Source organism: Scylla paramamosain, chromosome 21 (assembly GCF_035594125.1).
Source record: "Scylla paramamosain isolate STU-SP2022 chromosome 21, ASM3559412v1, whole genome shotgun sequence".
In the NCBI taxonomy this organism is placed as follows: domain Eukaryota; kingdom Metazoa; phylum Arthropoda; class Malacostraca; order Decapoda; family Portunidae; genus Scylla; species Scylla paramamosain.
In genome coordinates, this window is record NC_087171.1 from 11,663,568 (window position 1) to 11,688,266 (window position 24,699).

The 24,699-nt window shown below is 36.9% G+C and overlaps 1 protein-coding gene across 6 annotated transcripts; it reads left to right on the top strand.

Moving 5' to 3' along the window:
- The first annotated feature begins 418 nt into the window (after positions 1-418).
- On the top strand, positions 419-20,624 carry LOC135111020 (uncharacterized). Of its 6 annotated transcripts, XM_064023884.1 has the most exons (6): positions 435-1,814; positions 5,426-5,777; positions 17,428-17,779; positions 18,056-18,169; positions 18,432-19,855; positions 20,003-20,624. In XM_064023884.1, exons 3-5 carry the CDS (start codon positions 17,450-17,452, stop codon positions 18,615-18,617), a joined length of 630 nt encoding a protein of 209 aa, XP_063879954.1. In that variant the 5' UTR covers positions 435-1,814; positions 5,426-5,777; positions 17,428-17,449; the 3' UTR covers positions 18,618-19,855; positions 20,003-20,624. The 6 variants fall into 6 exon arrangements, 4 of the variants coding, with proteins under 4 accessions (XP_063879954.1, XP_063879955.1, XP_063879953.1 ...); XR_010273526.1 differs by lacking the exons at positions 17,428-17,779; positions 18,056-18,169; positions 18,432-19,855; positions 20,003-20,624 and adding exons at positions 6,064-6,177; positions 6,440-7,776; positions 7,924-8,324 and having other exon boundaries at positions 419-1,814; XM_064023885.1 differs by lacking the exons at positions 435-1,814; positions 5,426-5,777 and adding an exon at positions 13,244-13,867.
- The last annotated feature ends 4,075 nt before the right edge of the window (positions 20,625-24,699 follow it).

The following is a 24,699-nucleotide window of genomic DNA, read 5'->3' on the forward strand; positions in this document are numbered from 1 at the left end:
GAGAGATTATTTAAGGTCATTAGAGTGATGGATGAAGGGGTTAGGAGAGAGAGAGAGAGAGAGAGAGAGAGAGAGAGAGAGAGAGAGAGAGAGAGAGAGAGAGAGAGAGAGAGAGTTGAAGATTAGAAGGATGCCTCGGGAAAGATTTAGGTAGCGGAGATCATGAACAGAGATTTATAAAGCTCAGTGCCGCCATAGCATTTTCGTGGCTTAGTGACTGTAAGGCATTGTGCTGGAAATATGTTGCCCTCGGTTCAGGTCCTCCGTGAAAGTGACAAAGTTTCTTGGTCGACAAATGTGTAACAGAGGCGACGTGGGAACCCTTTCAGTGCGACACGAAATAATTAGCAGCAACAGAAGTAATGCGTGAAATCTTTGCAAGCATCTACAAGAAAGTTACCGATGAAAAACAATATATTTTACAATTTCTTCCCAGTTCAAAGATTGTATGTAGCTGTAGAGGAAGATATCTCAGAGTGATTGGTAATTAGGAAAAGGTGTACCAGGTGGCAGTCAATGGGTTATGTACTAGGCCTTGCTGGCGCCCGAGACTGTAAGAAAGGCAGGAAAAGTGAGTGGCGAGTGTGTGGGGCGACACTGTACCCTCTGTGTGAAGTATGAATGCTTCATTGTTACGGGGCTTCACTGTATTGGTTAGGGTTCATAGTTTGTATTGGTTTCATGCTTCACTGTTTCACTAGTGTTTACTTCGCCCCTTGCTCTGTATTAATCATTGAGTTCTGTACCACGCCGCCACCGGCTCGCACCTACGTACTTGTACCTGTCTACACATTAAAAGCACTGGGAACTTGTGACTTTATGTTGCCCGAGAACCTACAAGAAGGATACACCCTCCCCACGGTTTTGGAGGACAAAGTGATAGATGGAGGCGGGAGGAAGGGCCAGTGAGCTGCGTATGCTTGACCTCTGAGTGGACGTAGGAAAAAAAAAAAAAAATGACACGTTTCGGAAATAACTTGTATCATAAGTAAAGAACGAGCATCCCGTTAAGCAGCCGCGCATTTCAAGGCCACGAGAGTACGTGGTATGATCGCAAGTGACACGTCCGGAAATCAGCGTTTAATTGCGTGTGTCTTAATAGAAAAAAATAGCCGATTTCCAAATTATACATCAAAGTATGACCTCGTCTAGTTCAGGAGAGTCCTTCGTATAAATGCACTGGTGTGTGTATGTGTGTGTGAGTGTTATTGCTAGTTATCTCTCTCTCTCTCTCTCTCTCTCTCTGTCAGTAGTTGCACAGGTCTTCAAGGGTATTTTTACGGTTTTAGTGACAGATTAACAACATTTCTACATTAATAACAGGAGAAACACCATTGAAAACCCTGATAATCATCTTTATAGCTTTGAAAAACAGTCGTGAGGAGAGAGAGAGAGAGAGAGAGAGAGAGAGAGAGAGAGAGAGTAGGAGCATTTCAGTTGAGCCTATTCTGCCCTGGTTCGTGTTTGCTGCGGTGACACGGTGCCGCACTGAGTGAAGATTGCGTTCATAATCACTTATCGGGGGTGGAGTGGGGAAAGGAGAGTCAGGAAGTGAGGATATTGATATTATTTGACATATTATTTGATAGCATGTCAACTTTTGTGTGTGTGTGTGTGTGTGTGGGTGGGTGTTGGATCAGTGACAGGTGGCGCTGGGGAGTTACCACGGCGAGCGGCTGGCTGGCTGCAGTGTTTTGGTCAGCACTGGTCAATCTTGCCCTACACGCTCTATTAACCAGTGTTTCCGTCTTCCCGACACCTTCTTCCTGCACCAAGCACCGTCAAGCATCACCAGAGAGGCACGAGTACGTAAGGTGAGTCCAGCGGGGCCAGTCTCTCCTCAGTCAGCCTTACTGCCTTCACAACACCCTAATCCTCCCTGTAGTGTCTTGTATTCGTTTATTTAGATTCATTATTCGTTATTTAGTTTTTTTAGGGGTTAATTATTTATATTTAGGTTTTGTTTACGTCTGAGTCTGGAAAGAGTTGGAAATTTATTCAAATATTTAATGTTCGCCAATATGTAAACAAGCTGTCAGCTGTGTTATTAGCCATTATTTGCCTCGTCTCTCACTTATTGTAAGCCTAACATATCACAAGATGGATCCACATGTCTAGCCTTCATATCCGCTGGTCAGATATATCCGTCATTGCCTGGTTTTGGTGTTATATAGGAATAAATAAGGCAACATGGCCGCCGGCTCCCCCACTGAGGTCGCCGCCGAGGGCCGCCATGATGGACTGGCACCTGTTCCGGCTTGTTGGTTCCAATATTTTTTTTTAATTTTCTGAATTAATTTATTTGGCTTGTATAGTAAGATTTTATGGTTTCTAAAAATATTTCGTTGCTTTTGAAGTGTTTTTCTTGCTTCAGTTAAGTAAATGTGCTGAATTTGGTGTTGTTTTTTATGTAAATAAGGGGCAGTTTGTACGGTGAAATTTACCCAGCCTGGTTTTTGGCTTTTTTATTTGAGGCTTTAATGAAGATTTTATTGCTTCAAAAAATCGTTTATGATTTCTAAAGTATGTTGCGTTCCTGTTGAGTTAAGTATGTGGAATTTGAATAGGCTTATTGTCCTGTTGAAAGTGGTGATTTTGTCATTTTTTAGCTTCTTTATTTTTTTATTGTAGCTTGTAACTAAGTGTGCATTATTTTAAAAAATAGTTCAGATTTTTTAAAATGTTTTTTTACCAGTGTAAAGTGGAATAGGTGGACTTTTCAGTGTTTTTAATGGTGTCAAAATTTCCAACACTTTTTCCATATTTCACATAATATTTCTTTATAACTACTGAGACTGGAGGTGTTTTGATATTGTGAATATTAATTAAAGTAATTGTCAAGTCAGAATATATAATGCATTCGAGCCTAGCTTCATTTTTTCTATGGGTCAATTTCAAAATGAAATACGTTACGTACGTATGGCAGCGGGGCGCCGGCACCTCGCCTGTGACGTCATCAAGGATTCGGGACTCGGTCTGCTCCAGTGTCTCCTCAATATTTACCGTAATTTCCAGTGTTTTCCAAGTGTTTCCAGCTGTTTCTAAAGTCAGGCATGTAGATAGTTGTAGTAGAAGGAAGAAAATAAGAGAAATGAAAGAGGAGAAGGAAGAAATAAAAAGAAATGGAGGAGGAGGCAAAACAGGTAAACAATATTTAGCTTAGTTTTCCTTGCTGCGCTGCAGTTCTCTGTAATATTTGGTGTGTTTTGGGTGTTTTACGTGTTTACGATGTATGTAGGAATATTGTGGGGTGTTTAAAGTGTGTTTTGGTGGTGTTTAGGTGTGTTTTGGGTGTATATTTGCTGTTATCATTGTGTTTTGGGTGAATTTTGGGTGTTTTAAATGTGGTTTAGGATGTTTTTAGTTATATTGTAAATGGTTTCAGTCGTGTGGGGTGTTTTGAGTATATTGTGGGATGTTTTTGTGTGTTATGGGTGTGTTTGGGGGTATATTGAGATGTAGTGAGTTTGTTTTGGGTTTATTTTCTGTTTTAAGTGTTTTGGTGAGTTTGGGTGTGTGTGTCGGGTCTTTTGAAGTGTATTTGATTGTGTGCAAGTAGTTTTGGGTCTTTAAGGGTGTGTTTGTGGCGTGTTTGTGGTGTTAAGTGGTGCTTTAAGTGTGTTTTGGATGTTTTGATGTGTTTTGGGTGTGTTTGATGAGTTTTGGGGTGTTGCAGTGTATTTTGGGTGTTTTAAATCTTTTGAGTGTGTTTGGATGAATTTTAAGTATATTGGGGTGCTTTGAGTGTGTTTTGGATAAATTTAGCGTGGTTGGGGTGGGTTATTTGGATATTTTTAGATGTTATGGGGTGTTTTGAGTGAATATTCAATATTTGGTTGTGTTTAGGTGAGTGTAGTGGGTATTTTGGGGTGTTGTGATGTGTTTTGGTTGTGTTTTGGATGTTTTGAGTGTATTTTGAGTGTGTTTTGGTAAGTTTTGTTGCATCTAGGGATGTTGAGTGTTTTATATATATATATATATATATATATATATATATATATATATATATATATATATATATATATATATATATATATATATATATATATATATATATATATATATATATATATATATAATGGGAAGGCAATGAGAAGAGGGACAAAAGAACATGGGATGCACCGCCTGTGTTCATACCGGGATCTGATGTCAGTTCTTGTGAAGGGCCAGAATGCATATTCCTGAAGTCTGGAAGGAGTCGTCCGCCAGCCTGTATGGACACTAGGCTGTAGCTCCAAAACTAACTGTAGGATTCTCTCTAAAATAGTCTCATTGAGATTCTCGCACAAAATTACCTATACGTAACTTAATCTAACCTAACCTAACCGCTACAAGAGTAAATGGGCCGAAACATTACCAGACTTCGGGAATATGCCTCCAGAGGGATACGGGTTAAGGTCGCTTCACACACATCAGTGCCATATTCGTTCTGTGCTGTTCAGTGCTTCAGTGTCAGTAAAAAAAAATTCATCATTTTGGAATTCAGCGGAAGTATTTACACACGTCTGGCGAAGTACCGTGTTTTGACTGAAGTGATTGTTACGTCTCCGTTCCGTGAAATGGAATATCGTTCGTCACTGGTATTTTAAAAATTTTCACGGCTGTCGGACAAGTGTTTGAAATAAAATAGAAGAAATTGAAATGGTGATAAATACTCTTTATAATTAATGTAATTAATCACTTTGTACATTATACTTACCAGAACACACCACATCACACCACACCACATCATAACACACCACACCATACCATACCACACCACACATCACTGAGCAATGTCATCAAACAGTTTTTGGACATTCTTAAGTACTGGAAAATTTTTGTTTCATCATTAATTAATTCCTCGTACAGAGTAGCAAAATCTCCTTCAGTTTCTCTTTTTCTTCCACGTTTCATGTACTCACTTTTCTTTTCTTTATTTTTTGTTAAGCAAGCATCTTGCTCTTCAGAATTATGACAATCATAGCCAACTCCACGTCTGAAAGGATATGTGTGCATAGATGTCACGAAAGCGGCATGGATATCAGTGACACTAAACCTATACGATACTAATACGGCACTGATAGGTGTGAAACCACCTTTGAGTGTACTATTCAGATAGTGTACCCACTATCTGCCAATTTCACTGGGACAAAAGCATAATTAGGTGATTGTTATGAAGAAGAAGACCAATAATAATAATAATAATAATAATAATAATAATAATAATAATAATAATAATAATAATAATAATATAAAAGGAGTTAAGCCATCTATATAGTTAGCTAGATTGATATCATTATTATTGTTATCATCATTATTACATATCAAGGTATTGTGACATTATTATTAATAATATGTTATTATTATTATTATTATTATTATTATTATTATTATTATTATTATTATTATTATTATTGTTATTATTATTATCATTATATTTCAGCTATCCAACATCAGAACAGTATATGAATATGGCAAATGCTGTTTTGACATCATTTCCTGCCATCCTGAGAAACAGTGATCTCGAGGAGCATGAATTGCAGCTGCAATGGAAATTGCACATCCAGCACAAGTTTCAGAATTCAAGAAAGAGGCAGGATTCCTCAGTGACTGAGGTGACGTCAAGGAAAAAGAAGATCCCTTGCAAAGCGCCAAAAGAGACTACGTGCCCACTGATGTATGGAGTAAAGGCTTACCTTCCACCAAGGCCCCATTCAGAAGATGATGAGTCATTAGAGAGCCATAGACAGTGGCTTGCTCTACATTGGATGAAGAAAGATCCCGAGTTAGATAAGGTATGTGATATTTGTACACTTGATTTATCTTTTTTATATTTCAGAGACTTCTTTACTTGTGTTGTTTAAAAATACCTGCTCTTATGTAAGCAATTTCAATGGTACTGGTGGATAGCCACTGAAAAATTATGCTTGTATATATATATATATATATATATATATATATATATATATATATATATATATATATATATATATATATATATATATATATATGAGGGAGAGAGGGAGGCTGGCGGGACAGTCAACTTATGAAAACTAATTTTACTTTAATGATTTTCCTCAGGCTGAACGCCTCATGCAGTTGACACTTTCTGAGAGACGCAAAAAAATAATCAATGGGAACATTCTTGTAGCAGAAATCCTGAACTTGTACCCGTGGATTCAGACTTTTGATGGCGTAAGTGTGTATATATGTACACTTTATGGATTTTGCTACATATTGTTACTAATTGTCAACTTTATTTTTAGGGCTATAATATATATAGCTATTTATATTTTATAGTAGGTAATTGATATTTAACTACTGGTACTTCCATTCTCCCTCTCAGGCTCAAAGGCCTCAGTGACGGGAGATAAGCACTCATAACTAAGTACAGTTATTGCAGATGCTCATCTCTGTAACCTTCACTTATAATTATTTGATGCTTATATCTTTACAGATAATCAAGGAGTTCCTGAGATTAGAACCACAAGCGGATGAACCAGACCCAAGAGTAGCAGTTTTGAAAGGGCTGGAGAAATATAGGCTCCCTATAATTGCCATTCTCAAAAAAAGAAAAGCAGTTCCTCTGTATATGGAAACCTTACTTGAACTCTATGACCACGATGAAAGTCAATGCGAGTAATGTCTAGTTCAATTTGTTCATTTCAGTAGCTGGTAGCAATTTAATATATGTATCTTTTCATCATTAGCAATGCATCTTTCACTTTTATAAGCCTAGTATTCATGAAACTATGCTGCATGCAAAAACCAAACATTGTATTAAGCATGACCTATCTAACTGTAATGCTTGCACCAATTTCTATAAAGGTACTAATTTAATTGTTAAATTCCTGCTCTTCTATCAGATTTTTGGCTGAGTGCTATGGCTAAATAATTGTTTGCAGCATAAGTGATGTTAAAGATTTTAATAGGTGTAAAGCATCTCTCTCTCTCTCTCGTAAGGAAAGACATTATTTCTAGTATAAATAAACCCAATAGGCTGTCCAATTTGAAATTTAAAATGTAAATATTATCAATCTTTTTAGAAATGTTAGCTGCATCCTCTTCGCTTGCAGTCCAATAAGACAGGTCACTAATTCGTGTGGAGATAGAATTCTTGGAGTCACCTTTGCCGGCACTAGCGCAAGTGCAAACAGTCTGATAAAGGTTTCTTCCATGGTTGTGATGAAGTTCAGGACTTCTCACACTGTTTTGGTGGATATGATGAGAAGAATCGGGAGTTCGGAACATCAGTGCGTTATGTTGGGGCATGTAGGTTCGGCTGGGGTTTTCTTTCTTTCTTTTTTTTTTTTTTCGATCTGTACTCATCATATTCTTACGAGGACTTGCTAGACAAAGCATTATTGCATTATGATATTACCCAAATAGTGTCTCAAGTAAAAAACATAACCGCATACTCGTACAAAAGATTTGCTGCTGTGACACAAAGGACAAAAATCATTAGTATACTGGTCGTTCTGAGCATTCAATCAAAATGCTTGTCATTCATATAATTAGTAGAACCATTGAGGAGCTTTATTTTTGTTAATTCTTATGTGATAAAGCAATAATTACAGGAGACTTTTAAAAGACTGGTACTCAAATTAGTGGACTGTCCTATTGGATGTGACCATATCTTCACTTTTTCCCAACACAGTTAATTTTCTTTTGTTTATTTGATTTACTTATTATCATATTTATTTATATATTTATTTATTTACACCAGATGTTTGCTTAGTTATATTGGGGTTACTTCACCTGCTTGGAGAAAGGAAAGACTCCATTTTTACTAAGGTTAAATTTCAGTACCTTTGATTTTAGAGTGGTGTGTATATATTGAAATTTCTGAATATATTATCACCTTAAGATATACATCTACATATAAATTTTATTTTAATGTCAAAATGTTATTAATGTTTACACTATTATTTCTTCCTTAAGGTACCAGAAGAAGAACTAAGAACAGGGCAGTCTAATGTGTATTTGATGGTGCACCTGTAGCTGAACCAACATGTATTTCTATGGCTGTAGTCTCATTGGTAGCAGGGCTTTATGTGTTTAATATTGAACACCCAAAAAATTGTGAACATTTCTTCCATTTCACAACATCCCATCTCTTAGGTATTAAGTATGACAAAGGTAACACTTCAAAAACAAGATCTCTACTTGTAAAACTCAATGAAGTAAAGACAGAATTGAGCTACAAAAAATGTATAAATCTGCTTCCAAATATATTCAACTCCACACATAATGCCTCTCTCTCTCTCTCTCTCTCTCTCTCTCTCTCTCTCTCTCTCTCTCTCTCTCTCTCTCTCTCTCTCTCTCTCTCTCTCTCTCTCTCTCTCTCTCACACACACACACACACACTAGTCAATTACAAGTTAAAGATTAATCAGTGAAATAAATACATAACATTATGTTAATAAGTTTTCTAAAAGGAAAAGGAAATACTTGTACTTCCCCTTTCCCCCACCCAGTATTCATGAAATCTTACTGAATTGTTATCTTATGTTATATATATATATATATATATATATATATATATATATATATATATATATATATATATATATATATATATATATATATATATATATAATGAATGGAGAGTAGACACTCTCTCTCTCTCTCTCTCTCTCTCTCTCTCTCTCTCTCTCTCTCTCTCTCTCTCTCTCTCTCTCTCTCTCTCTCTCTCCAAATTGGGAAGTATTCTTCATGTACCATATGATGCATATATTTTTATTTTTTTTTATGCATTTTTTACCTTTTTTTTTTTTATTTCTCTATGTTATTGCAAGTGATACGTGAAGCTTCTTTATTACTGTTCTGAGCATTTCTGTAGATTTGTTTAGCTAGTATATCCCATAGAAATACTCATTTTCTTTTTTTGTGTGGCTTTAAAGGATTAATGGTGACATATGGATATGATCTGGGTTAAAAGCTTGTACAAATAAGGTTAAATGTCTATTTTTGCACTGGTTGTTTCCCTAAGTTTCTTAAAAGTACTGTGATATAATGATTAGCAGTGGACTAATTAATTATTCTTTACAGGGTCTGTAACTCCTTACATTTAATTTATGTTAACTTTACTTACATATTTTTTCCTTTAGTTTATGAATGTGAAGAAGGTTTAATATTCATATCTTAAGAGATGCTTACTTTCTTTTCCACATTGCAAGTTTTAGTGATTAATACTCACAAATGTGTATTATTTACTTAATGGCTTGTCAAAACAGGTTGTTTTTGTGTTGCTTTTTTTTTTCTCAGGCTAGGATGAAGTGTTACTAATGGAGTTTATTTCTTATATCTGTTTTATATATCATTACAGTTTTGAGGGGAGCTTTCTGTTAAATGTTCAAGTGAAAAGCATATTATACTATAGATGATAAAAATTATAGTGTTTATTTTTTTTATTTGTATTTTTTTAATGCAATGAAATGGAGGGAACATTTAACTGTATATGAATATATTGAATTTATTACCTATTCTTTCCCTAACCTTGAGACAGCAGTAGCTAGCTGCTAGTATTAAAGGTACTAATGATTCATCATCTGCCTAAGAAAGACTAACTAATTAGTCATTTAATTGACTAACCTATGATCCACTTTACTAATGTAGTTAGTAGAAGCAGTGAACAGTACGAAGGCATTAGTCAGATATATTTGAGTAAGACCATACTCAGGTTGAGTGCTCAGTTAGTCACAAATTGACTAACATTATGTTAGTCACTGTGACTAATGCTGCCACTCGTTCTAGACCCCATGGGTTTTACTAAGAAAAGTTAGTCAGCACGACTAACTTTGGTTTTGTGTGTATAAGCTTCCAGAACCCGCAAGGTTTCCAAGCGACTGCTTGGAAACCTCACATCTCGTCTCATCTTGACTACTTTTTAACACGCTACAGTTAAACTTATGAGAGTTTTCAGGGATGTGTTCATGTTTCTAGTAATAGTTTAATAGTTTAATCCTTTTAATGCTATCAGTATCTTTTGGTAACATTCAGAACCGTATAGAGAATTGTTTGCTTGAACATAGGGAAGGAGAAAGAGAATAAGAAGATTCTTTTTTTTTTTATATATATATTTCAGGCTACAGAGACATTCAGCATACTGTAATACAAAATTAGTATCTGAAAAGTTGTAATAGATTATGGAGAGAGAGAGAGAGAGAGAGAGAGAGAGAGAACAGAGAGCTAGTAAGCATCTGATGAGAGCACAAAACGCTTCAGAATACGTGTCTATGGTCAGGGATTCACAAATACACTCACCACAAGGGTAAAGGAAAAGATGAAAGGGAACCCCGCTGTGTGTGTGCCGCGGACTTCACTTGATGCTGTTACCTTGATCCCATTACACTCGTCACCGCGCCGCAGAGATTTCCAACCTGACGCTGCCCTTGACTCTAAAGCGTTATCTGATCCAGTGCACTATCCTTCTGCTTGTTTACCGTACTGCTCGCCATGTTTCACTATAAAGTTTGATTGCTTATAATTTTTGCCCCTTGTAAAGTTTGGTCATCGTTTTTCATCATAAGGTTTGTTTAATTTATATTTCAAAGTGTGATCAACATATTTCATTATAGTATTCGTTTATTATTCTATATTTTAAAGTTTGATCACGGTGTTCGTTCATCATTTTTTTTTCTTTCATTTTTAAGTTTGGTCACCATATTTCGTCACTGTTCACCATATCTCATCAGGTTTACTCACCACATCTCATTACCGTATTCCATCATGATGTTTTCTCTCCATATTTAATTATAAAGTCTGCTTCCTCCACTACTGTATTACCAGCCAGTGAAAATGTTATAGGGACGGACTATCTCTGCACATTACGAGTGGCCTCACTTGTTATTTACTCTGTATAGCAGTTTATTTTGCTTAACTCGAGTAGGTTTCTTTTCTCTGCGTAAATGCAACTTTAATACAGCAATATATCATACGAAATGCTCTCAAGCTTTCTTCTCTCTTTCTTTTTCTGTAGATGCCTTTTTTATACAGCAGTTACTCTTGCGAAATCCTCTTACGCTTCTCTCTATGGTGGTGTTGCACGCGGCTGTGTTGTTGTTGTTGTTGTTGGTGGTGGTGGTGATGGTGGTGGTGGTGGTGGCTACAACCTCACGTGGACCCTGGCCTGGTGTTGTCTTCTGCATTGTTTCTTCTGGTCGGTGCCAAACTTTTCTTGTCTTCCTTGCATTGCTGAGGGAAAGATGCTGGAATGCTCTTGTTTCGCGGTTTTTCTCCAGATGTTCTTCATATAATACTGTTACGTTAGCATGACTTCAGTAAGCACACAAACACACACACACACACACACACGAGAGAGAGAGAGAGAGAGAGAGAGAGAGAGAGAGAGAGAGAGAGAGAGAGAGAGAGAGAGAGAGAGAGAGAGAGAGAGGTTAAAGAAATAATAAAAGTAGAAATAACAAAAGCAACAGAAATGTAAGAATGGGGAAACTGCAATGGAGAAGAAGAAAACAACAAATAGAAGGCAGGAAGAAATTAAGGCACAGCACGGAGGAAAGAGGAGAAAGTGCGAAAAGGAGAAGCAAGAATAAGAAAGAAAGATCAAGGAAAAGGAAACTGAGAGAAAGGTATCAGGGAAAGAATTAAAGATGTGCGGGAAAGAGAGAGAGAGAGAGAGAGAGAGAGAGAGAGAGAGAGAGAGAGAGAGAGAGAGAGAGAGAGAGAGAGAGCATGTATGTGTGTGTGTGTGTGTGTGTGTGTGTGTGTGTGTGTTTATGTCATTTCTCTTTGGTAATATCACTAAATATTTTCGCCGACATTTTTGAACGACCGTCATAAAATATATCGTCAGGGGAATGTATAAAAAAAAAAAAAAAAAAAAAAAACACGAAACGGGAATGTAGGATTTGTCACACGAGAATTTCCATGAGGCAGGACGGCGGGAAGGCAGGGAGTCACAGGGGGCACTGGCGGTGAGGGTGGTGGAGCAATAGATACATTCATAGAAACTCGTAAATGACACACACACACACACACACACACACACACACACACACACACACATGAGGAGGGAAGAGAAAGAAAGGAAACACAATAAGAAAATTATATATATTCGTAAATAGATCGGTGAAAGAAATGAAGAAGAAATTAAATTAGGCGATCTGCTGTCAAGGAGAGGACAAGAAAATGGGATATTTGATTATTTGAAGAGAAACACGTAGAGAGAGAGAGAGAGAGAGAGAGAGAGAGAGAGAGAGAGAGAGAGAGAGAGAGAGAGAGAGAGAGAGAGAGAGTAAAGATCAAACAATATTCTTTCAGCCTAAATATTGGTATGAGAGATTATTTAAGGTCATTAGAGTGATGGATGAAGGGGTTAGGAGAGAGAGAGAGAGAGAGAGAGAGAGAGAGAGAGAGAGAGAGAGAGAGAGAGAGAGAGAGAGAGAGAGAGAGTTGAAGATTAGAAGGATGCCTCGGGAAAGATTTAGGTAGCGGAGATCATGAACAGAGATTTATAAAGCTCAGTGCCGCCATAGCATTTTCGTGGCTTAGTGACTGTAAGGCATTGTGCTGGAAATATGTTGCCCTCGGTTCAGGTCCTCCGTGAAAGTGACAAAGTTTCTTGGTCGACAAATGTGTAACAGAGGCGACGTGGGAACCCTTTCAGTGCGACACGAAATAATTAGCAGCAACAGAAGTAATGCGTGAAATCTTTGCAAGCATCTACAAGAAAGTTACCGATGAAAAACAATATATTTTACAATTTCTTCCCAGTTCAAAGATTGTATGTAGCTGTAGAGGAAGATATCTCAGAGTGATTGGTAATTAGGAAAAGGTGTACCAGGTGGCAGTCAATGGGTTATGTACTAGGCCTTGCTGGCGCCCGAGACTGTAAGAAAGGCAGGAAAAGTGAGTGGCGAGTGTGTGGGGCGACACTGTACCCTCCCCACGGTTTTGGAGGACAAAGTGAAAGATGGAGGCGGAAGGAAGGGCCAGTGAGCTGCGTATGCTTGACCTCTGAGTGGACGTAGGGGAAAAAAAAAAAAAATGACACGTTTCGGAAATAACTTGTATCATAAGTAAAGAACGAGCATCCCGTTAAGCAGCCGCGCATTTCAAGGCCACGAGAGTACGTGGTATGATCGCAAGTGACACGTCCGGAAATCAGCGTTTAATTGCGTGTGTCTTAATAGAAAAAAATAGCCGATTTCCAAATTATACATCAAAGTATGACCTCGTCTAGTTCAGGAGAGTCCTTCGTATAAATGCACTGGTGTGTGTATGTGTGTGTGAGTGTTATTGCTAGTTATCTCTCTCTCTCTCTCTCTCTCTCTCTCTCTCTGTCAGTAGTTGCACAGGTCTTCAAGGGTATTTTTACGGTTTTAGTGACAGATTAACAACATTTCTACATTAATAACAGGAGAAACACCATTGAAAACCCTGATAATCATCTTTATAGCTTTGAAAAACAGTCGTGAGGAGAGAGAGAGAGAGAGAGAGAGAGAGAGTAGGAGCATTTCAGTTGAGCCTATTCTGCCCTGGTTCGTGTTTGCTGCGGTGACACGGTGCCGCACTGAGTGAAGATTGCATTCATAATCACTTATCGGGGATGGAGTGGGGAAAGGAGAGTCAGGAAGTGAGGATATTGATATTATTTGACATATTATTTGATAGCATGTCAACTTTTGTGTGTGTGTGTGTGTGTGTGTGGGTGGGTGTTGGATCAGCGACAGGTGGCGCTGGGGAGTTACCACGGCGAGCGGCTGGCTGGCTGCAGTGTTTTGGTCAGCACTGGTCAATTTTGCCCTACACGACAACTTCTTCCTGCACGGAAACCAGTGTTTCCGTGCAGGAAGAAGGTGTCTTCCCGACACCTTCTTCCTGCACCAAGCACCGTCAAGCATCACCAGAGAGGCACGAGTACGTAAGGTGAGTCCAGCGGGGCCAGTCTCTCCTCAGTCAGCCTTACTGCCTTCACAACACCCTAATCCTCCCTGTAGTGTCTTGTATTCGTTTATTTAGATTCATTATTCGTTATTTAGTTTTTTTAGGGGTTAATTATTTATATTTAGGTTTTGTTTACGTCTGAGTCTGGAAAGAGTTGGAAATTTATTCAAATATTTAATGTTCGCCAATATGTAAACAAGCTGTCAGCTGTGTTATTAGCCATTATTTGCCTCGTCTCTCACTTATTGTAAGCCTAACATATCACAAGATGGATCCACATGTCTAGCCTTCATATCCGCTGGTCAGATATATCCGTCATTGCCTGGTTTTGGTGTTATATAGGAATAAATAAGGCAACATGGCCGCCGGCTCCCCCACTGAGGTCGCCGCCGAGGGCCGCCATGATGGACTGGCACCTGTTCCGGCTTGTTGGTTCCAATATTTTTTAAAATTTTCTGAATTAATTTATTTGGCTTGTATAGTAAGATTTTATGGTTTCTAAAAATATTTCGTTGCTTTTGAAGTGTTTTTTTTGCTTCAGTTAAGTAAATGTGCTGAATTTGGTGTTGTTTTTTATGTAAATAAGGGGCAGTTTGTACGGTGAAATTTACCCAGCCTGGTTTTTGGCATTTTTATTTGAGGCTTTAATGAAGATTTTATTGCTTCAAAAAATCGTTTATGATTTTTAAAGTATGTTGCGTTCCTGTTGAGTTAAGTATGTGGAATTTGAATAGGCTTATTGTCCTGTTGAAAGTGGTGATTTTGTCATTTTTTAGCTTCTTTATTTTTTTATTGTAGCTTGTAACTAAGTGTGCATTATTTTAAAAAATAGTTCATATTTTTTAAAATGTTTTTTTACCAGTGTAAAGTGGAATAGGTGGACTTTTCAGTGTTTTTAATGGTGTCAAAATTTCCAACACTTTTTCCATATTTCACATAATATTTCTTTATAACTACTGAGACTGGAGGTGTTTTGATATTGTGAATATTAATTAAAGTAATTGTCAAGTCAGAATATATAATGCATTCGAGCCTAGCTTCATTTTTTCTATGGGTCAATTTCAAAATGAAATACGTTACGTACGTATGGCAGCGGGGCGCCGGCACCTCGCCTGTGACGTCATCAAGGATTCGGGACTCGGTCTGCTCCAGTGTCTCCTCAATATTTACCGTAATTTCCAGTGTTTTCCAAGTGTTTCCAGCTGTTTCTAAAGTCAGGCGTGTAGATAGTTGTAGTAGAAGGAAGAAAATAAGAGAAATGAAAGAGGAGAAGGAAGAAATAAAAAGAAATGGAGGAGGAGGCAAAACAGGTAAACAATATTTAGCTTAGTTTTCCTTGCTGCACTGCAGTTCTCTGTAATATTTGGTGTGTTTTGGGTGTTTTACGTGTTTACGATGTATGTAGGAATATTGTGGGGTGTTTAAAGTGTGTTTTGGTGGTGTTTAGGTATGTTTTGGGTGTATATTTGCTGTTATCATTGTGTTTTGGGTGAATTTTGGGTGTTTTAAATGTGGTTTAGGATGTTTTTAGTTATATTGTAAATGGTTTCAGTCGTGTGGGGTGTTTTGAGTATATTGTGGGATGTTTTTGTGTGTTATGGGTGTGTTTGGGGGTATATTGAGATGTAGTGAGTTTGTTTTGGGTTTATTTTCTGTTTTAAGTGTTTTGGTGAGTTTGGGTGTGTGTGTCGGGTCTTTTGAAGTGTATTTGATTGTGTGCAAGTAGTTTTGGGTCTTTAAGGGTGTGTTTGTGGCGTGTTTGTGGTGTTAAGTGGTGCTTTAAGTGTGTTTTGGATGTTTTGATGTGTTTTGGGTGTGTTTGATGAGTTTTGGGGTGTTGCAGTGTATTTTGGGTGTTTTAAATCTTTTGAGTGTGTTTGGATGAATTTTAGGTATATTGGGGTGCTTTGAGTGTGTTTTTGGATAAATTTAGCGTGGTTGGGGTGGGTTATTTGGATATTTTTAGATGTTATGGGGTGTTTTGAGTGAATATTCAATATTTGGTTGTGTTTAGGTGAGTGTAGTGGGTATTTTGGGGTGTTGTGATGTGTTTTGGTTGTGTTTTGGATGTTTTGAGTGTATTTTGAGTGTGTTTTGGTAAGTTTTGTTGCATCTAGGGATGTTGAGTGTTTATATATATATATATATATATATATATATATATATATATATATATATATATATATATATATATATATATATATAATGGGAAGGCAATGAGAAGAGGGACAGAAGAACATGGGATGCACCGCCTGTGTTCATACCGGGATCTGATGTCAGTTCTTGTGAAGGGCCAGAATGCATATTCCTGAAGTCTGGAAGGAGTCGTCCGCCAGCCTGTATGGACACTAGACTGTAGCTCCAAAACTAACTGTAGGATTCTCTCTAAAATAGTCTCATTGAGATTCTCGCACAAAATTACCTATACGTAACTTAATCTAACCTAACCTAACCGCTACAAGAGTAAATGGGCCGAAACATTACCAGACTTCGGGAATATGCCTCCAGAGGGATACGGGTTAAGGTCGCTTCACACACATCAGTGCCGTATTCGTTCCGTGCTGTTCAGTGCTTCAGTGTCAGTAAAAAAAAATTCATCATTTTGGAATTCAGCGGAAGCATTTACACACGTCTGGCGAAGTACCGTGTTTTGACTGAAGTGATTGTTACGTCTCCATTCCGTGAAATGGAATATCGTTCGTCACTGGTATTTTAAAAATTTTCACGGATGTCGGACAAGTGTTTGAAATAAAATAGAAGAAATTGAAATGGTGATAAATACTCTTTATAATTAATGTAATTAATCACTTTGTACATTATACTTACCAGAACACACCACATCACTCCACACCACATCATAACACACCACACCATACCATACCACACCACACATCACTGAGCAATGTCATCAAACAGTTTTTGGACATTCTTAAGTACTGGAAAATTTTTGTTTCATCATTAATTAATTCCTTGTACAGAGTAGCAAAATCTCCTTCAGTTTCTCTTTTTCTTCCACGTTTCATGTACTCACTTTTCTTTTCTTTATTTTTTGTTAAGCAAGCATCTTGCTCTTCAGAATTATGACAATCATAGCCAACTCCACGTCTGAAAGGATATGTGTGCATAGATGTCACGAAAGCAGCATGGATATCAGTGACACTAAACCTATACGATACTAATACGGCACTGATAGGTGTGAAACCACCTTTGAGTGTACTGTTCAGATAGTGTACCCACTATCTGCCAATTTCACTGGGACAAAAGCATAATTAGGTGATTGTTATGAAGAAGAAGACCAATAATAATAATAATAATAATAATAATAATAATAATAATAATAATAATAACATAATAAAAGGAGTTAAGCCATCTATATAGTTAGCTAGATTGATATCATTATTATTGTTATCATCATTATTACATATCAAGGTATTGTGACATTATTATTAATAATATGTTATTATTATTATTATTATTATTATTATTATTATTATTATTATTATTATTATTGTTATTATTATTATCATTATATTTCAGCTATCCAACATCAGAACAGTATATGAATATGGCAAATGCTGTTTTGACATCATTTCCTGCCATCCTGAGAAACAGTGATCTCGAGGAGCATGAATTGCAGCTGCAATGGAAATTGCACATCCAGCACAAGTTTCAGAATTCAAGAAAGAGGCAGGATTCCTCAGTGACTGAGGTGACGTCAAGGAAAAAGAAGATCCCTTGCATAGCGCCAAAAGAGACTACGTGTCCACTGATGTATGGAGTAAAGGCTTACCTTCCACCAAGGCCCCATTCAGAAGATGATGAGTCATTAGAGAGCCATAGACAGTGGCTTGCTCTACATTGGATGAAGAAAGATCCCGAGTTAGATAAGGTATGTGATATTTGTACACTTGATTTATCTTTTTTATATTTCAGAGACTTCTTTACTGGTGTTGTTTAAAAATACCTGCTCTTATGTAAACAATTTCAATGGTACTGGTGGATAGCCACTGAAAAATTATGCTTGTATATATATATATATATATATATATATATATATATATATATATATATATATATATATATATATATATATATGAGGGAGAGAGGGAGGCTGGCGGGACAGTCAACTTATGAAAACTAATTTTACTTTAATGATTTTCCTCAGGCTGAACGCCTCATGCAGTTGACACTTTCTGAGAGACGCAAAAAAATAATCAATGGGAACATTCTTGTAGCAGAAATCCTGAACTTGTACCCGTGGATTCAGACTTTTGATGGCGTAAGTGTGTATATATGTACACTTTATGGATTTTGCTACATATTGTTACTAATTGTCAACTTTATTTTTAGGGCTATAATATATATAGCTATTTATATTTTATAGTAGGTAATTGATATTTAACTACTGGTACTTCCATTCTCCCTCTCAGGCTCAAAGGCCTCAGTGACGGGAGATAAGCACTCATAACTAAGTACAGTTATTGCAGATGCTCATCTCTGTAACCTTCACTTATAATTATTTGATGCTTATATCTTTACAGATAATAAAGGAGTTCCTGAGATTAGAACCACAAGCGGATGAACCAGACCCAAGAGTAGCAGTTTTGAAAGGGCTGGAGAAATATAGGCTCCCTATAATTGCCATTCTCAAAAAAAGAAAAGCAGTTCCTCTGTATATGGAAACCTTACTTGAACTCTATGACCACGATGAAAGTCAATGCGAGTAATGTCTAGTTCAATTTGTTCATTTCAGTAGCTGGTAGCAATTTAATATATGTATCTTTTCATCATTAGCAATGCATCTTTCACTTTTATAAGCCTAGTATTCATGAAACTATGCTGCATGCAAAAACCAAACATTGTATTAAGCATGACCTATCTAACTGTAATGCTTGCACCAATTTCTATAAAGGTACTAATTTAATTGTTAAATTCCTGCTCTTCTATCAGATTTTTGGCTGAGTGCTATGGCTAAATAATTGTTTGCAGCATAAGTGATGTTAAAGATTTTAATAGGTGTAAAGCATCTCTCTCTCTCTCTCTCTCTCTCTCTCTCTCTCTCTCTCTCTCTCTCTCTCTCTCTCTCTCTCTCTCTCTCTCTCTCTCTCTCTCTCTCTCTCTCTCTCGTAAGGAAAGACATTATTTCTAGTATAAATAAACCCAATAGGCTGTCCAATTTGAAATTTAAAATGTAAATATTATCAATCTTTTTAGAAATGTTAGCTGCATCCTCTTCCCTTGCAGTCCAATAAGACAGGTCACTAATTCGTGTGGAGATAGAATTCTTGGAGTCACCTTTGCCGGCACTAGCGCAAGTGCAAACAGTCTGATAAAGGTTTCTTCCATGGTTGTGATGAAGTTCAGGACTTCTCACACTGTTTTGGTGGATATGATGAGAAGAATCGGGAGTTCGGAACATCAGTGCGTTATGTTGGGGCATGTAGGTTCGGCTGGGGTTTTCTTTCTTTCTTTCTTTTTTTTTTTTTCGATCAGTACTCATCATATTCTTACGAGGACTTGCTAGACAAAGCATTATTGCATTATGATATTACCCAAATAGTGTCTCAAGTAAAAAACATAACCGCATACTCGTACAAAAGATTTGCTGCTGTGACACAAAGGACAAAAATCATTAGTATACTGGTCGTTCTGAGCATTCAATCAAAATGCTTGTCATTCATATAATTAGTAGAACCATTGAGGAGCTTTATTTTTGTTAATTCTTATGTGATAAAGCAATAATTACAGGAGACTTTTAAAAGATTGGTACTCAAATTAGTGGACTGTCCTATTGGATGTGACCATATCTTCACTTTTTCCCAACACAGTTAATTTTCTTTTGTTTATTTGATTTACTTATTATCATATTTATTTATATATTTATTTATTTACACCAGATGTTTGCTTAGTTATATTGGGGTTACTTCACCTGCTTGGAGAAAGGAAAGACTCCATTTTTACTAAGGTTAAATTTCAGTACCTTTGATTTTAGAGTGGTGTGTATATATTGAAATTTCTGAATATATTATCACCTTAAGATATACATCTACATATAAATTTTATTTTAATGTCAAAATGTTATTAATGTTTACACTATTATTTCTTCCTTAAGGTACCAGAAGAAGAACTAAGAACAGGGCAGTCTAGTGTGTATTTGATGGTGCACCTGTAGCTGAACCAACATGTATTTCTATGGCTGTAGTCTCATTGGTAGCAGGGCTTTATGTGTTTAATATTGAACACCCAAAAAATTGTGAACATTTCTTCCATTTCACAACATCCCATCTCTTAGGTATTAAGTATGACAAAGGTAACACTTCAAAAACAAGATCTCTACTTGTAAAACTCAATGAAGTAAAGACAGAATTGAGCTACAAAAAATGTATAAATCTGCTTCCAAATATATTCAACTCCACAAATAATGCCTCTCTCTCTCTCTCTCTCTCTCTCTCTCTCTCTCTCTCTCTCTCTCTCTCTCTCTCTCTCTCTCTCTCTCTCTCTCTCTCTCTCTCTCTCTCTCTCTCTCTCTCTCTCTCTCTCTCTCTCTCTCTCTCTCTCTCTCTCTCTCTCACACACACACACACACACACACACACACACACACACACACACACACACACACACACACACTAGTCAATTACAAGTTAAAGATTAATCAGTAAAATAAATACATAACATTATGTTAATAAGTTTTCTAAAAGGAAAAGGAAATACTTGTACTTCCCCTTCCCCCCACCCAGTATTCATGAAATCTTACTGAATTGTTATCTTATGTTTTATATATATATATATATATATATATATATATATATATATATATATATATATATATATATATATATATATATATATATATATATATATATATATATATATATATATATAATGAATGGAGAGTAGACACTCTCTTTCTCTCTCTCTCTCTCTCTCTCTCTCTCTCTCTCTCTCTCTCTCTCTCTCTCTCTCTCTCTCTCTCTCTCTCTCTCCAAATTGGGAAGTATTCTTCATGTACCATATGATGCATATATTTTAATTTTTTTTATGCATTTTTTACCTTTTTTTTAATTTTATTTCTCTATGTTATTGCAAGTGATACGTGAAGCTTCTTTATTACTGTTCTGAGCATTTCTGTAGATTTGTTTAGTTAGTATATCCCATAGAAATACTAATTTTCTTTTTTTGTGTGGCTTTAAAGGATTAATGGTGACATATGGATATGATCTGGGTTAAAAGCTTGTACAAATAAGGTTAAATGTCTATTTTTGCACTGGTTGTTTCCCTAAGTTTCTTAAAAGTACTGTGATATAATGATTAGCAGTGGACTAATTAATTATTCTTTATAGGGTCTGTAACTCCTTACATTTAATTTATGTTAACTTTACTTACATATTTTTTCCTTTAGTTTATGAATGTGAAGAAGGTTTAATATTCATATCTTAAGAGATGCTTACTTTCTTTTCCACATTGCAAGTTTTAGTGATTAATACTCACAAATGTGTATTATTTACTTAATGGCTTGTCAAAACAGGTTGTTTTTGTGTTGCTTTTTTTTTTCTCAGGCTAGGATGAAGTGTTACTAATGGAGTTTATTTCTTATATCTGTTTTATATATCATTACAGTTTTGAGGGGAGCTTTCTGTTAAATGTTCAAGTGAAAAGCATATTATACTATAGATGATAAAAATTATAGTGTTTATTTTTTTTATTTGTATTTTTTTAATGCAATGAAATGGAGGGAACATTTAACTGTATATGAATATATTGAATTTATTACCTATTCTTTCCCTAACCTTGAGACAGCAGTAGCTAGCTGCTAGTATTAAAGGTACTAATGATTCATCATCTGCCTAAGAAAGACTAACTAATTAGTCATTTAATTGACTAACCTATGATCCACTTTACTAATGTAGTTAGTAGAAGCAGTGAACAGTACGAAGGCATTAGTCAGATATATTTGAGTAAGACCATACTCAGGTTGAGTGCTCAGTTAGTCACAAATTGACTAACATTATGTTAGTCACTGTGACTAATGCTGCCACTCGTTCTAGACCCCATGGGTTTTACTAAGAAAAGTTAGTCAGCAGGACTAACTTTGGTTTTGTGTGTATAAGCTTCCAGAACCCGCAAGGTTTCCAAGCGACTGCTTGGAAACCTCACATCTCGTCTCATCTTGACTACTTTTTAACACGCTACAGTTAAACTTATGAGAGTTTTCAGGGATGTGTTCATGTTTCTAGTAATAGTTTAATAGTTTAATCCTTTTAATGCTATCAGTATCTTTTGGTAACATTCAGAACCGTATAGAGAATTGTTTGCTTGAACATAGGGAAGGAGAAAGAGAATAAGAAGATTCTTTTTTTTTTTTATATATATATTTCAGGCTACAGAGACATTCAGCATACTGTAATACAAAATTAGTATCTGAAAAGTTGTAATAGATTATGGAGAGAGAGAGAGAGAGAGAGAGAGAGAGAGAGAGAGAGAGAGAGAGAGAGAGAGAGAGAGAGAGAGAGAGAACAGAGAGCTAGTAAGCATCTGATGAGAGCACAAAACGCTTCAGAATACGTGTCTATGGTCAGGGATTCACAAATACACTCACCACAAGGGTAAAGGAAAAGATGAAAGGGAACCCCGCTGTGTGTGTGCCGCGGACTTCACTTGATGCTGTTACCTTGATCCCATTACACTCGTCACCCGCGCCGCAGAGATTTCCAACCTGACGCTGCCCTTGACTCTAAAGCGTTATCTGATCCAGTGCACTATCCTTCTGCTTGTTTACCGTACTGCTCGCCATGTTTCACTATAAAGTTTGATTGCTTATAATTTTTGCCCCTTGTAAAGTTTGGTCATCGTTTTTCATCATAAGGTTTGTTTAATTTATATTTCAAAGTGTGATCAACATATTTCATTATAGTATTCGTTTATTATTCTATATTTTAAAGTTTGATCACGGTGTTCGTTCATCATTTTTTTTTTCTTTCATTTTTAAGTTTGGTCACCATATTTCGTCACTGTTCACCATATCTCATCAGGTTTACTCACCACATCTCATTACCGTATTCCATCATGATGTTTTCTCTCCATATTTAATTATAAAGTCTGCTTCCTCCACTACTGTATTACCAGCCAGTGAAAATGTTATAGGGACGGACTATCTCTGCACATTACGAGTGGCCTCACTTGGTATTTACTCTGTATAGCAGTTTATTTTGCTTAACTCGAGTAGGTTTCTTTTCTCTGCGTAAATGCAACTTTAATACAGCAATATATCATACGAAATGCTCTCAAGCTTTCTTCTCTCTTTCTTTTTCTGTAGATGCCTTTTTTATACAGCAGTTACTCTTGCGAAATCCTCTTACGCTTCTCTCTTTTAAGTATACATAAGCGCGTGCGCACACACACACACACACACACACACACAAACACCGCGTAGTGTAGTGGTTAGCACGCTCGGCTCACAACCAAGAAGGCCCGTGTTCGAATCCCGGGCGCGGCGAGGCAAATGGGCGAGCCTCTTAATGTGTAGCCCCTGTTCACCAAGCAGCAAGTAGGTACGGGGATGTAACCCGAGGGTGTTGTGACCTCGCTGTCCAGGTGTGTGGTGTCTCAGTCCTATCCGAAGATCGGTCACCATGAGCTCTGAGCTCTTTCCGAACGGCTGGCTGGGTGACCAGCAGACGACCGTAGGTGAATCACACACACACACACACACACACACACATACGAATGAGATGAAGAGAAAGGTAGAAATAACAACAACAACGATAAACAAACAAACAAATAACCAAACAAAACAACTCAACAATTTAGATTTAGCACGAGAAGAGACATAAAAAAAGTGTCACCATCATCCTAGGACAGAAAAGAGAGAGAGAGAGAGAGAGAGAGAGAGAGAGAGAGAGAGAGAGAGAGAGAGAGAGAGAGAGAGAGAGAGCCTTCTATCCAAACACACGTAGCGAGCCTCTAATTACGGCCTCTTATCCTACGAGATTAACGAGGTTGACTCTAATTATGCTTTCAAGAGATTTACCAGCCACTGATGCTAAGCTAATCAGACCGTAACTACTGATCATTTTTTGTCGTCTTTCGTCAAGGCTGCAGTGATGTTTTAGGAGTAAGAGTGTCCGATCAGAGAGAGAGAGAGAGAGAGAGAGAGAGAGAGAGAGAGAGAGAGAGAGAGAGAGAGATAAAAGGTTGGTATGTCCACTGGAATTCTATGAAAAAATAAGTTTAAAGGTTTGAGCGACAAGAAAATTTGTTTATAGGTGAAGAATACGAGCTTTGAGTCAACAGGATACTAGCAGATCGTCCATTTCCTCCCCCTCCCCTCCTCTCTCTCTCTCTCTCTCTCTCTCTCTCTCTCTCTCTCTCATATATCTTCTTGCTTATATACTCTCATTCAAAATAGTTGAGAGAGAGAGAGAGAGAGAGAGAGAGAGAGAGAGAGAGAGAGAGAGAGAGAGAGAGAGAGAGAGAGAGAGAACAAACATTATTTTTTGGGCCAAAATATTGGTATAAGAGGAGATTATTCAAGGTCATTAGAGTGATGGATGACGCGGTATGAGAGAGAGAGAGAGAGAGAGAGAGAGAGAGAGAGAGAGAGAGAGAGAGAGAGAGAGAGAGAGAGAGAGAGAGAGAGGTAGTAGTAGTAGTAGTAGTAGTAGTAGTAGTTGTTGTTGTTGTTGTTGTTGTTTTTATTGTAGTAGTAGGTAGTAGTAACGGTGCTTGTAGTGGTATTAGTGGTAATCATGGTAGCGGCAATAGTAGTAGCATAAAATAGTAATAATAATGACGAAAATAGCACTGATG

What these genes read in the sequence shown, in the direction of transcription:
- LOC135111020 (XM_064023882.1), top strand. Translation starts at nt 13,553, where the DNA reads ATGGAGTGGGGAAAGGAGAGTCAGGAAGTGAGGATATTGATATTATTT. An exon ending in GAGAGGCACGAGTACGTAAG is followed by an intron (nt 13,873 to 17,427) that starts GTGAGTCCAGCG and finishes ATTATATTTCAG; the next exon opens with CTATCCAACATCAGAACAGT. An exon ending in AAGATCCCGAGTTAGATAAG is followed by an intron (nt 17,780 to 18,055) that starts GTATGTGATATT and finishes GATTTTCCTCAG; the next exon opens with GCTGAACGCCTCATGCAGTT.